Source organism: Aythya ferina, assembly GCF_964211825.1.
Source record: "Aythya ferina genome assembly, chromosome: 6".
In the NCBI taxonomy this organism is placed as follows: Eukaryota; Metazoa; Chordata; class Aves; order Anseriformes; family Anatidae; genus Aythya; species Aythya ferina.
Window position 1 is genome coordinate 16,553,928 of NC_140303.1, and position 14,899 is coordinate 16,568,826.

Here is a 14,899-nt window from a genome sequence, read left to right on the forward strand (position 1 = left end):
AGGGAAGTGAGGGGCTTCTTTATAAAGCTCGAAAACGGTTAAAAACTGAGCTTGCTACACATTATTGCTATTTGCATAGACTTGTTTTCTGATCAAGGCCTGGAAAGTGGGTTCTCAAATAAATGTGCATTGCAAGAAATACTTGAAACACTGCCCATGCAATCCAGACATGCTTACAGTTTGACTCTCCACACAGGTGCTTAGTTTGAAATTATGTCAGATAATAGTTCTCTATCCTTTTTATGCAGACAAAACTGAATGTAAGTTACGTACTTCAGCCCAAGTCAAGCTGCCATAGAAGCGCTTTAAGGGTCATTGATGAAATGACTTGATTCATACTGTTTGTTTACTTTTCAGTCTCAGCTATCTAAACAAATGTTTCCATTGTGAAATATTTGGGTAAAAAACAAACAAACAAAACAAAAACCAAACCAAACCAAACAAACAAAACCAACAACAGTTTAGCCAGTAAAGACAAAAATATGGAGTGTACCTGAGAAATTAGTTTCTGATTTTCATGTTATGAAAACATTATGGAAATCAAAACATCTGTCAAACTAATGACAAATATATATATATATATATATCTGGTGAAACATTTAAATTTCTTCCCTAATAATTTTGTGACAAAGTAGGTTAAAGTGAAAGACACCATTATTTTTAATTTTCAATTTAAAAAAAATAAGTGATGCTTTATATTACACATTTAAATGCAACTTTTATCTCTTTATGTGGGCACTCACTGACTTGGTATCTTTCAGGTGGGGTAGGGACACTTACTGCAATTGTTAAACATAGGAGATATGTTAGTCCTAAGTTATTTTAGTTAGTTATTTTTTTTTTTTTAATTTTTATTTTTTCCAGATCAAGCTTCAATGAGAGGAATACAAGCAACTGCTAGGTAAGTGAACTCAGTCATCGCTATGATATGTAGCTAGAAAGCAATGTTAGATGTATCATTCATTGCAAAGGGTAAAAGCTTTCTTGTTTAGCTAGAGGAATACAAGAAAAGGCTTTTCTTGATCTTCAGTCATGATTAAAGTGTAATAACTCTAACTTATTTTAAAGTAATGCAGGTACAGTGGTTATATATGTTATTGAAAACAATGAATGTCTAAAAATATTCCTGAAACTATTTGCTTCAGTTCCTAATGGTAGTGAGTTCCATGAGTTAATTATTCTGCTTTTCTTTTTGTCTGTGGTTGTGAATGCTGAATGTGAGCGTTAATGGAGATGAGAAGCAGACATTCCTACATAGTTGTAAGGACAGAGTTCACTTTAGCACCTGACTGTCCATTTATCATATTACTTCAATTTTCTACTGCTGATATTCTGATTTAGTCAATAAAATGCCATTTTCTTTTCTCAACTGCTATTTTAAATCAAAATACGTCTGTACAACTAGATGGCAAAATAATGTTACTTCTGTGTTTTTCTGCAATGTACAGTAATATATAATGGACTGGGCTGTTACATAGTTGATTTTCATTAATTAAGGAATACCTATTAATGTTTTGGTTTGCTCCCCTACTCATTAGTGTGGGTTTGTGTTGGGTCAAGGTGATCAGAAAAGTCCTCCAAAGTTTCATGGAGTTCTGAGCTGTGCAGTGCTGAACAAATGCCTGGAAAGAACAAGAAAAGCTACTGTAGGTTAAAACACTCTCTAGTGGTAGAGCTTTTGATGTAGGTGGAGGGCGTAATGACCTGTGACCCTTGTGACTTTTCATGACTCACAAGCCAACTTCATCCTCTTCTGTGCTTCACTTTGATAGGCTTCTGTCATCTGCTTGTGCAAGGGTTGTAGTGAAGTGTAACTGAACAAGGCCATTGATGTATGCAATAAATGATAATACCTTTTCATGTGGATTTTATCCAGTTTGAACTATTAGCCATGAGAACAGTTTGAAGCTCATTCTAATCTATGGCTGTCTTTAGCAGTCATACACTTGAACAAGCACCCAGCTTACTGCTGTTATTTGTCTATTTTTACCTTTTACTACGTCAGTTTTGCATCTGCTTTAAAAAGTCATGCCAGTAACTATAAATAACGATAGTGAAAGTCGCTCTTTCGCTTGACTTACCACATCGAGTTTGTATTTAGTAATGATTTAATTAAAATTTTGACTGCTGTGCTCAGTCTTTCCCTTGCATTCCTCTTTTACTTCCAGTGATGTGACTGTGGTTTTATGGAACTAGGTAAACTGATTTTATTTTTTCCCTGGGGAACTCAGAGACAGCATACGTCTTCCCAATTGTCTTCCATTCATGACAGGAATTTCAAGCAATTTCTTTAAACTGTCTTCATTATTGTTTCGCTCAGATCTTTCCCACACATTTAGCTGTATCTTACTATGATAGTAACATCCATATCTATATCTTGTTTGGAGTTGGTTTGAAGTCCTCCATAAAATAAATTCCATCTTATTTTTTTCTGTTTCTCTATTTTTATTTTTGTAAAGGGAATGGTATGGGAAAATCTAAAATACTGGCTTTTGAATTAGAACTATTTAAAATAAAGGAATCTAGCAGAATTATGAAAAAGATAGATGTTAGCATTATCCCAAAGAAGAAATAAGAAAGAAGTGCACCATTAAATTTTTCACCCGTATTAGAAAATAAACTAGATTTGTTAGTATTGGATATGAAGATTTTTATGAATTCTAATTTTAATATGGCATATATATAAAATTACTTTGTAATTTAAATTTTGAAAGCCAAATCAGAAAGAATGCCATCAGATAGAATTTTACAGAGTATATAAAATGTTTAATTAAGCAGTAAAGCCATGTAAACCATCTGCTTCTGTTTAGATAGTCAAGATGTTACAGAGCCATTTCTTGTAATTTAAGACATCTATGCATTTTTGATTGCTTTAAAATTAGCATTCAGCTTTCCTGAGGACTTCTACAGAAAGTCCTCAGGAAATACACAGTGAAATATATAATTGTTAGCAAAGAGGATGTTCTGCAGAAATTCTGTTAATTTTACTACATTTTGAATTTGAAATTATTGACTTTGGCATTTGAGTTTTTTATTCTTAGTAGCTTTAAACGGATAAAAGCTGAAGTAGATGGACTGTGAGAGTTTGAAGGTTTTCATATCATGGATAGTGGGTAACTTAGGAGGATTTGGGCTTTATTTTTTCCATTCATCGGCTGTGTTTTTTTCCTGTAATCTATTTGTTTGGTGTCATATGATACAGCTCTTCGGGTCCTTGTGTTTGCAAACTAGTTCCCGTTTCAGGTTGTTAAAGATCAACACAAACTCATGTTACATGGAGCTGGCAGGAGAAACTGAGCAGAAAGGATACATCTCTTCTGTCATTCCTGGTAGCAGGATTCCTGGGGAACCCTTGCACAGATGAAAACTACCTGCTGAATCCTAACTAAAGCCTAACACAGGCATTTCATAGCGTTCCTATCAGATTTTAAAATTCTGATATGTGGCATTTGGTGTTATAAACACTCAGAGCTTTATTCTATTGGAACTTCTTACTTTCTTTGGATTTTCTCTGATGCAATTGAAAAGCTGTTTGCAAGGTGCTTCTCAGAAGGACAGTTTCTGACAGTTTAGAAAAGATGAGAAGATAAAATGAGGTAAGACTGTGGGGGCAGAAGTTTCCTGTAACGTATACTTCAGCTTAAGGGTTTCTTCACAGATCTTGAATACACAACTCTACTTTCCATCTGACTTGATCTGCCAGTGGTTGATCTTATGAATTCCTGATTAAGGTTCTTTAAGGTGTTTTTCCCTTGTACAAGCCTTTTTTTGCTTTCTTATACCCTCAAAGAAAAAAATTATATGTTTTAATGCATGGTTTAACACATACAGATGTTGTTATAAGAGCATGAAGTGCTAACAAACACTTTTTAAAGTCTTTTTAAGTAGGATAATTTTTTATTTACAAGTAAGCTTTGAGTTGCAGTATTGTATAAGGTTTTCAGATATATTCTCTGAAGAGGTGTTCAGAGATTGCTTTTTTACCTTTACGTGGACTACAACAAAATTTAACAGACTTATTTCCAAAAGTCCTGTCTTTCCTCTACTCTTAGTAATGGCTTAACAGTTTTTCCTAACTCAGTAAAAATTTAAGGGTGAAGGTGACTGATTTGGTCACAACGTATCCATAAACTTCTAAAAAAACTCCATATCCCCTGAAGTGAGACTTTAGGTAGAAGTGGGCGCGCAAACAGCCACAATGTAACAGATGGTGTATTTGTCCAAGTATTTCAACATTTGATGTTTTAAATATTGGTGAGTCAGTTCTTGAGTTCCTAGTATTCTTGAAAGTTTTATTTATTTATTTACTTTATTTATTAAACAATAGTAGTAACAACAATGCAGCTCTTCAAAAAAAATAAATATCTAAAACCAAGCAGAAACCTTCAAAAATGATTGCAGATGTGTTACTTCGGAGAGATTAGCAGAGACGGTCACCTGTTAATTGCATAAAAAAGAGAAGAAAGAGCAAACAAAGCATGGGAACCACTCTTAATGTTGACAGTATTTAGTAAATAGGCAAGATGGGCTTACTGTTTCTCATTAATTATTGATTAAAAATTTCCCAAAGGGAAAATCTAAGCATCCTATTTTTATAGGATTAGATAGCATCTTATTTTTATAGGTGAAATTTTTAGTTTCACATTTTTAGCATCCTATTTTAATTCTACTGACTTACTGCCATTTTGGATGCTGCACAAGTACTTTTTCACGATTATTAGCTGCCTGGCATGTTCTTGAAACAAAACAAACAAACAACAACAAAAACAAAGAAAACAAAACTAAATCAAAACATTCTTGTTGCAGCACTAAGATTACCCATCTTCACAAACTGCCATGGTCCCATGAACATCAAGTCATATTGCGTGACTTTAAACTGATGATATGAATCCAGATTAGATGAGACAGGTCTATATTAGTCTTCCTTCCTCCCTTCACCGCCCAGCTTTCTCATTTCTCAGCATTAGGTCTGCTAGCCTCTATGTGTACGTGTGACTGAATGCCCTGCTCCAGGCTGAAGCCCAGACTTCCAGCACTCCATTCATGGGCTTATGCCTAAATGTTGTGCTCTTTGGAGTGTGGTTACTTCTGGTTGACCATCTAGTCCAAATTTAGCTAGACTGTAACTTTGACTAGAAACAGCTCTGCTCATGGGCAGAAGAGAGAAAAGACAGAAAGGAGGGATAAAAGTCAGTGATCGGGCACATGGAGTTGAGGTAGGCAGAGCTGGACATTTTTAGACTAGAGGATATAAAATCATGCCCGTCAAAGGGAGTGAAAGTGACTGATGGGCTCATACTGGGTTGGTTATTTAAAGATGAGTATTTTTCAAATTATTGGCTTAAGTTGTGATCCTTTACTTGCCAATGAATTCACAAAAATAGTTCCTTTGACATCACAAACATTATTCTTGTAAATGTTCTTCAAAGCGAGGGCTTCGTGATTGGGCTGTATGGTGCTATTTGTGGAGGGCAACTCCTCTCATCACCATGCAGGTGTGTCACAACTGTATTTTACTAGTCTTCATGCCTCAGTATTTCTTCAGGGCTGTTATATTTCTTCTAACCTGAACCCTAACACTCAGTGTAGTGGAAACCATAAGTTTTTAACAAATCTCTACATATTCTCATGCACTGTAGGAGCAAGCTGCGTGGCAGCTTCTTTGAAGACTAGAAACACAACTTTCTGTTGTCACTGAGGTTTAAAATCATCCTCCCTTGGGGTACAAAGATTATTCCTTTGGTATATTTAGTATTTTACCAGTGAAGGGTTGAGCAGGTGTTTGCCTGCTGTTGTTGGCAGTAATAATGCTACCCCTTCCATTTTGCAAGCAGATAAAAGTTTATTCATTATGGACATATTCTAGCACTGGAGTATCAAATTGTGTACATGTATGTGGCATGTTAACATGACCTTTTCTACTTATGTTGCAGCTATCTAAGTATACAATAAGGTTTTTGTATTAGATACTATGCTTATTTTGATTTCTGCAGGTGACAATGTGAGTAAAAGCCTTCTTTTCTACTGGTATGACACATATTGTTTATAATTCTAACTGTAAAAGGTGCTGCAGTTTCATCCTTTTCTGAGATAGTACAGGGAATTTAAAACTGATTGCCTTGCATTGTCCATCTGTTTACCTTGTATGTGTAATTTTAATGAAAATAAAATGTTTAAGAAGCCTGATAGAAAAAAAACAATGTATTTTACATTTCTTGTGATTCATATTCAGTTATCATTAATGAGCCTGAAGAACAGTAACCAGCTAAACTTAGCTCATTATTTTGGAGCTGATGTTAATGGTATTATTTTTATCTATATTCCTTCAAAATCGGTCCCTGTGCTCCTGTTAAAATTCATAATCCAAAAATAGATGCTTAATTTGCACTCTGAATCATCATATAGTTTTAACTTCTATGATGAAATTGTAAGAATGTGAAGATATCTAATAAACACTAGCTTTTTGAAGTATCTATCAATTCAGCAAGTTTGCCCATGAGATACTTGCAATAAACTTACATGCTAAAGACTAAATGCCGGGTTCAAATGTCCAGCATGCTTGCTGGGCCGGATCCTGAGCAGAGAACTCTGCTTTCACTGTGGTGTGAACTGGCATCGTTTTACAGAATTGAATGGGAGTTGTCACTGTGTCCTCTGCACAGCTTTGGAAATCTCAACTTTCTGCAACTTCTTTAGTAAGTGATATTTGAATGAAGAAAGTCTGTTTATGTTTGATTGTGACTCTGTGCTCAAATGGTGTTTAAGGTGAAAGGCCGTAATAATTGTGATCTCTTGTAAGCAAATTATGAGGATATTAGTAGGGCTGTTAGGTCTGATTTCAAAGTAGGAGGAAACTGCTTAGCACATGTGGTCTCAGTTCTGTAGGCAATTTGCATTTATGTGCACATGGAAAACAAACAAAAAAAAAGACAACATTGAAGTGCTGTATACTTAAAAAAAAAAAAAAAAAAAGATATTTCTGTGTGCAAGTGTTTGCAGAATTTAAGTCTGTACAATCAAGGTAACAAATCTGACAGTTGTAGAAATGCCATAATGTATTAATGTGATCCAAGAATGTATTGAAACATGGTGGAAGCCAAAGCGACTGTGATTCATTTTTGTTATGTAAACTAGCATTCATACAGAGACTGCAAATCAAGATGCTTCAACCCTGACTGTCTTTGATGTTTATTTTAAACATGTAAGCATTTTTTAGCTGGTTGGCATTTGTTCAAACATGCAATATTTACTAAGAGCTTTGTAGCTGTTTTAAAAGTAAACAGCTTTAATATCAGTATTCATTTTTGTGACATTCAGTGCATTAGAAGAAAATGCAATGATTACCTCTTAAATCAGGTAGAGAAGAGCCTATTTGTCCTAAGATCTGTTTCTCAAAATACCTGTCTCAGTAAACTGTGGTTAACCAGACCTCACTGTTTGCATAGTTCTGGTCATGTTTCCATTCAGGAAGTCCCCCCAAAGATGGAGCTGCCTGCCAGAATGGGATGGTGCCGTGGATTGGCACCAGGCAGAGTGGGCACAGGGCTCCACAGGGCTGTCCTCACCAGGCGCTACCTTCTCCTTACTTCTTGCTGGCAGCTGCAGCACATTCTGTTCGCAGGACATGGCAGGTGCCAGCTTCATGGCAGGAAGATGCCAGGCTCAGCTGAGAGGGATGTTTTTAACTCTCATCTCCTTGGAAAGGAGAAAACCTGGTTGTCTCAGCTAGGATGCAGCAATTTAATGCTCAGACCTCTCAGTGTTGACTCCATCCTGTCTACTGACGGTGTCAGTGCTCCCAGAAGTGTGCTGCCTAGCTTCTGGGTCAGGAGTATAAAATGCTTAGCCTCAGCTCAGCCCCAGGCCAGACACGCTGCTAGACTAGCAGCAGTAAGGGTGTGGAGCTGCAAAGTTACCCTGCTGGGGGTTGGCCGCCGTGGCTGCTGATTTCCTATGTAGACAACTGGTTTAGAGGAACTATTTAATTTATTCATGTTTGAACATATTTTTTGTAGGATGTTGTTATAAAATGGTTTTAATCACAGACTAAATGTTACTATGCTTTCAGATGGTGTATTGTAGGATGCCATGCACTGAGGTTTTGTGATACACATTTACTGAAAACCTTTTAAATAAAATATAGAGATACCAGAAGAGGTTCTCCCTGAAGAAATCTACCTTGATAGTCATTCATTCCTTTGATTATTTTTCAAAAACTTACCTTCCAAGCATGCTCAAACCGCACATCTTTTACCCAACTCATGGGGAGCTGTAGGACCTATGGAAAAGAAAGCATGCTAATGTGACTTCAAGGCACACTGAGCTCTGTAAGAAGTCCTGAATTGGTTGTAAACTTACTTGATGCTGTGTATAATATTTGATAGTCCTTTCCAACAGATGCTAGCATGTTTTATTAATGGATGAAACTATAAGGAAGATTTACCTGCATTAGTAACAGAAATTCATGTGATGTAATTATTTTGCACTGAAACATAAAGAAAGGAAAACATATATCATATAACGGATTTATTTCTATTTGTCTTGGTGCTTACAACCCAAATACAAAGTGCTTTTCAAAAATCATTAACTTTCCTAGAATACTGTTGCTCTTGGTCTGGAGTCCTATTTACCAACTGGACTCTGATGTACACGTATCAAAAGCCCAAGGGATTGCACGATTCCATTCAACCTGTTCTTCTCTTAAGCAGTGTCACTGTTATTTTAAGAGGCTATAAAGAAAATTTCTGTGCTCAGTCTGTGTTTAAGGAAAACTGAGATAGCCAAGGCAGCAGGCTCTTGTTATACCTTTTCATGGCCAGATTGCAGAGAATGAGTACGATATCTGTCCTAGCAGTACTTAGCAAACAGAAAACAAGAAATATGAAATAACTGATAATCTGCAGCAAAAATCTATGACAACTCCTCTTAACTGTTCTGAAGGAACCTTCAGAATTAAGAAGACATGTCTTAATCTAGTAATATGCTTTTTTTTTTTTTTTTTTTTTTTTTTTTTTTAAGGTACAGCATAAGATAGAAACTGCAGAGCAAAACGAGCATGAATACTAGCATTAGGAAGTGAAATGAGCATTTTTGGTTTGTTGTATCTCTGTTAATGACAAATTAATGTTAATCCACATGTTTATTTTGAGTTGTAATTTATGTATAACTAAGTTAATTACATAATTGTGATTGTCAATTTTATGAGGCAGTAGTGCTTTCTTCATTCTGGAAGAGGCTGCATGTCTACAATACACTGTTTCTCTGAAGGCAAAGGCTTTTTTTTTTTCTTCTTCTTCTCCAAAGAGTGGGAAACAAAATAACATAAAAACACAAGGCTGGAAAGGTAACAGCTTATTGTTGTAAAATTAATGTATTTCCTTCCTTAGAATTCATCACTGCTGGTTGTATTAGGTGGAAAAAGAGGTACTATATATTTGCACCTCACAGAATTATGTCAGGGAGCATATACAGTCCGCTTCCCCTTTGCTTTAGAAGAAAAAAGAATGACAGCAGCTTTTTTCCTGGCTCAGCTTCTCCCCTATCTGTGCTTGTTCAGCTCTGCTGCCCTGGTGTATTTGGTGGGGGAGAAGACAGCCCAGCCTCACCCTGTTGTTCACCATCTTCCCTCCACACTGTGTCTTGAGGGGGGAAGACGAGCATAAGTGATGTGTTAAAATACAGCTTTCCATAGCTGATAGCAAAAGTTGCCCACCCACACTTCTTGTGCTCTTCTTTAATTACTTTGGAGCTAATAATCTGATGGCATGTTCTCATGTTCATACTGGTACAAAAGTGTCTATTGATGTGAATTAAACAAGATCAAACACTAAGGTAATGCAAGTTTTACTAGAATTACTACAGAAAATTTAAATGGTGTTTGAGAGGAAAAGAATGTTTTTCCATACTCTTAACATATTTATTTCAAGATCCATTTTTTTTTTTCATACAGATAGATGGTTCCAGTTCTACACTTCGCTTCAGGTTTTTGAAATATCTCAAAATTTATTTGGATCTTGTGGTAAATATATACAAGAACAAAATTTACTGTGCTGCATTAAGAATTTAATTGATCTGTACAAATACACAAAACTATTTAACTGGGAATGTAGAATTTTCTCACTTGTGCTATCTCAGAACTTTTTTTTTTTGGAGAGGAACTGACTATGATGTTGATGCATATAAATGATCTATGCAATCTTTTTTAATTCAAAGTTTGTATCAGAGAAAAGACTCTAGAGGGAGCCCATTTCACAGTTTTCTGCAGTGAGAGAAATTGCTTTACAAAGATAATAAATCTATTTCTATTAATATGTAATTTAATGTAAAATCTTTTCTGTCTCTGAGATGCAGAAGAAATTATCTTGGCACTGTAGGACACTTATTTACCAATATCTTTGGAAATTTCTCAGTTCATAAAGTCATTGCTATCTCACCATTATCTGTGTTTTTTGAATGCTAGGGAAGATTTGTGGTTGAAGAAATACTATTTACATAATAAGAGACAATTTATGACCATTTTCTTTTAAAGAAGTCTCAAGGCACCCTGAGTGCAGTAACACAGAGGAAAGGCTTTCATCTGTGTGTCTTGAGGCGTTCTACTTGTGCAGGCGGTGAGAAAACAAGAAATTTGTTGAAGAGGTCGGAATATGGCATTCCATATTTGTGAAAGCATATATATTGCATGTAACTTCCTGCTACACATCAGTAGGCACGTGAAATTTAGTTTTAGTTTTGTAGTTGTGTTTTTTTTAAGCCATGATTTGTGACTAGCTAGCCATGTGTCCGGTGTCCAACTGGCAACAGACTTTGCATAGTGTTGCAGCAGCTTGGAGTTCATGGCTAGAGTGATAATTTAATTTTAGCCTGTTGATTGCATTTTTTCCACACTAAATAAATAAGCTTAAGAATTTAAGGTCTTAAGGTGCTTGTTCAAGACAGGTTGTTTAAGGTTGTATTTGCACCATATGATGTCCTTTCTACCCTGTAAGGCTGAGTTTCTTTCCCAAAATGCTTCCAGAGTGACAGGAGAGGAAGAGCAGGTGATGGTGCCCACCCAGGCACCTCCTGTTAGTCATGGTGCTTGCTCAAGTCCACGAGATGGGAAGCATTCCCAGCTTTGGTCTGGATGCAGCTGGACTCACCCAAAGTGAGAGTGGAAGTCTGGATCAGAGTTTAAAGCACACTTTAGTTTCAGCTGCTTGGCCTTGTACACATTGTGCTGGATACCTTCATTTCAAGGCATTGGGAGATGGAACATTTCCAAAATGTATATGAATAGAAAACAGTGGAGAAAAAACCTCTCGTTTTGATAAAATGCTAAAACAGAGGATTTATTAATTCTGTCAGATTCCATATTTCATGTAGCAATTTGCAAGGGATTTAGTACTGAAGACATTCAACCTCCTAATTGCACTTTATGTTTAGTTTCTTGGTTTATAAACGATAGAGCTAAATCCATCAAAAATCTGTTTACGAAGTCAGTATTCAGTATTAGATGCCTTTTGCTTGCATTCAATTCACTCTGTCAGGCTTCTAGCTAACACCAAGCATTTCTTCAACACTTCACATTAGCAGAAGATTATGTAAGTGTGTACTGCAACTTATTCACAGGGTAACTTGTACCAACATGGTATTTACAATTCAAATAGGAACAGAAATGTATGTAATTTATCAGGACACACTTTCTCCATCCATCTGTTACTTACAGCATGCTCTTAGAATGCTCTGTAAACTTAAAAGAATATTCAGAAAATACTAACCCAAACATCTTACCTCAGTGTATGTAACATTTGTCACCATGAGCTATGCTTGTGGTTTAGTCCAGTTTATTACCAAGGTACTTTCTTAATCACAAATAACTTGACTGAAATAGCTTTGCTAAGATTAATAGAAAGTGCTTAAAATAGTAAATCACAGCTGTTTGTACCTTTTTTTTTTTTTTTTTAATTAGCAGCTGTTATGGTTGCTTGTGTGTGTGTGTTGTAGTATACTAAAAGACAGTAATTAGAAGATTATATGCATTTAGTACAAAGCTGTTCTTTGTATTTTTTTTTCCATGGTTAGTGCTTTGTTTCCTGCTCAGTTCTTAGCACAGAATTAAGACAGAGCTGTTAACTATAGGCCTTTCTGGTGCTTAGCATACATGTGCAACAACTTTGTAAATAGCAACCAGCTGATTTTTCACATTTCTCTGAAGCACAGGGCTCTCTCTATTCCCATTTTAAAACTGGCAATATGATACTCTGAAGATTAATACTAAAGCAACAAGCAATTTTATGTGCACATTTAAGGAAAAGAAAAGAAAAACCAAAAATGACCCAGCCTTCTGAAAATGAACATTGGCTCTAGATGCATGTCCTGTTCTTGTTCCATCTGTACTTCCAGAGGTTACCAGCCCTCCTCTTTCTGTGAAAAAAATTCTTACCTGCTGGAGTCAAAATAAGCTGGGTAAGTTTAAATAGTAAGCATGTAGTTCTTCCCTGGCACAAATTTTGTTTCTTACTAGAATGGGCCAGAGGGTACTGCCATGCAAGCACCCAGGCAGCAGGCTGGGAAGGTGTGACACCCTTTCTCAAGGAAAACAATGAGCAGTGGGAGACAGAGAGGCTGAGTTCTGTCAGCCTCTGTACTTCAGCTGGTACAGTGCCACAAAGATGAGATTAGCTCCCGGTTAGCAGGTTACTTCTAGCCTACCAAACCGTCACATGTTAGCCAATCCTTTGTAATTACCTGCCACTTTTTGGCCTTTTCCAATTACAGAATAACGTGTTAGTTTGCCTCACAAAGGCAGATGGACTTCAGTTTCTTTGTCCGTTCCCTGTCCATCCTTCTCAACCTTCTTTCCTGTTGCCTTGGGGATTTGGCTCTAAAAGGCATGGGACTGTACTGTTCAAGCAGCTCTTCCTGTTACATGTGGAGTATAATGAGCCTAAATGGGAGAAAGCTCTAAAGGACTGGCTGTAGGAGCAGGTTCTTCTTATGTTGAGAAAAGAGCTTCTGAATTCAAAGTGTTCCTCAGATGCCAGTTGACTTGGCTGGGACTGATGTATGAGACAGTATTCAGGCACTGGTGGAAGGCTGCTCTGATCAGACTTTGTGCCTGAAACTCAGCTTCAGAGTCTGGAGAAGCAGGCCAGAAGATCTCAGAAGAACTTTTCCAGGAGCTGGAGATTTCTGGACATAAGTGAAAGAACCTCTAACAGCAATCAGGCCTTGCAGGCAGAAAGGGACTGAGGCTAAGTAGCTACGAAAATTTTCAGAAAGCATAATTTGGAAGAAAAAAGTTATTTCCTTGTCTGAATGACTGACAGTTCCATCAGCAGCAGTTTACACAGCCTAAATGCTCTTTCCATTAGACAAAGCAAAGATAAATATACTCTAGTCCTGCATCAGACTGATGCATTTAGCAATTAATTCTAGCTTTCTGTAGTTGTTTATGTGAATATTTATGTAGTTTGTTACATGTACTTTCGAGAGTATTCTTATGAGAAGAGGAAAACTTATAATATGGCATTTCCTATATCTTTCCGATTATTCTGAGCAATGTTTTGTTTGCATTCCCTCTCACTGCTGTGTGAAGGTGGGATGGTGGAGCTGTAGCCACAGGAAGAGATCTCTTGTGTATTTCAGTGAGTTATCTTGTCCTAAGGGTGTGGCAAGAGAAATAAGAAGCGAATGGAAATCTGTCCTTGAGCAGTTACAGAACCCAGAAATAGCACGTCCTGTGCCCTGTATTGCCCCATGTAGTAACTAGAAAGTTTATGTGGGCTTGCATTTATTTGGCTGGACTCTGAGGGATATTTTACTGCTGTGAGTAAACAGCAGCTTCTTGAGAATGGGCTCTGTTTAAATGAGAGTAATGTGCTGGCCAGCATACACGAAATATCTGGTAAACAGACAATGAGCCTTGTTCCAGCGCCTGTCTTCTAGCTGATTCACAAACTAGACACAAAATTTGCTGAAGGATTTTGTTTAATCTAAGTAGCGGGGACAAATGTTTCTACAATAAAATGCCCAGGACTTCATTTCAAAGGATGTGCAAATAAAGATGGATGTTTTCACCATATGTGAAATTAAGGGTTAATTCCAGAGGAATATACTTACATTGATTATTTACCTACATTGATTTTTAATGTCCCTTATGAGGCATTTTGCCCCCTCCATGTGGAATCTTGACCCCACTAAAGTAAGTCTTCTATTTACTGCATTTTACCCTAAAGTTTCAAAATGTGCTATTTTTCTTACGCCAACAAACTAAAAGTTTGTATTCTATAATGTCTTACTTCATATCCTTTGTCGTATCTTCCCAGACCCCAATAAATTCTCCCTTTTATTTGTAGGAAGTGCCCTGTTGCTATTTATGCAATCAAAATGCATGTAACTTTTCTTTCCAAATCTTTTTTCACTATATGCATTTTTGTAGCCATTTATTTTCTAGCACATACTTGTGGAGCACAGCAAAAATTCTGATTGATGCTAAACCTAAATAAAATCCTCAGAAATACATCTGATTCAAATCAGATACTTTGCCTGATTCAAACATTAATTTTTCACTTTAGAAAAGGTCATGTTACATGCGAGTCTGATTGAAGAAAATGTTTCAGAATCTTACATATCCAAAGATGAGTAAGGGCTATGTCTAGCTTTACTTTTGAGTGATAATGACATAGTTTCTTCTTCACAGAATTGTAATTTCATGAGCTAATTAATTATTTTTGCAAATGAAACTGGAAATGGGTACTGATAAATCATATTCCAGTGCTGATTAACAGTGTGGTCTAGGGTTAGTTGATTAAATGCATTATGCATTTATTCAGAAAGGACAGATAGAATATGTCACTTGCAGCAAGGGGAAGCTTGTACTAAAATCATTGTTTTATTTTTCAGAAAGGAACCATTG

At 36.4% G+C, this 14,899-nt stretch overlaps 1 protein-coding gene across 5 annotated transcripts in view; it reads left to right on the forward strand.

The window, feature by feature from the left end:
• PDE1A (phosphodiesterase 1A) overlaps positions 1-14,899 on the forward strand; it is a 253,162-nt gene that overhangs the window by 33,944 nt on the left and 204,319 nt on the right. For 3 of the 5 annotated variants that reach the window (XM_084524828.1, XM_084524834.1, XM_084524839.1), the window contains one exon: positions 865-901. In XM_084524828.1, the coding sequence (XP_084380954.1) occupies positions 865-901 (37 nt within the window). Of the gene's footprint in view, positions 1-864; positions 902-3,265; positions 3,597-14,899 lie in introns of those variants that run through there. The other 2 variants (XM_084524831.1, XM_084524835.1) reach the window with 2 other exon arrangements.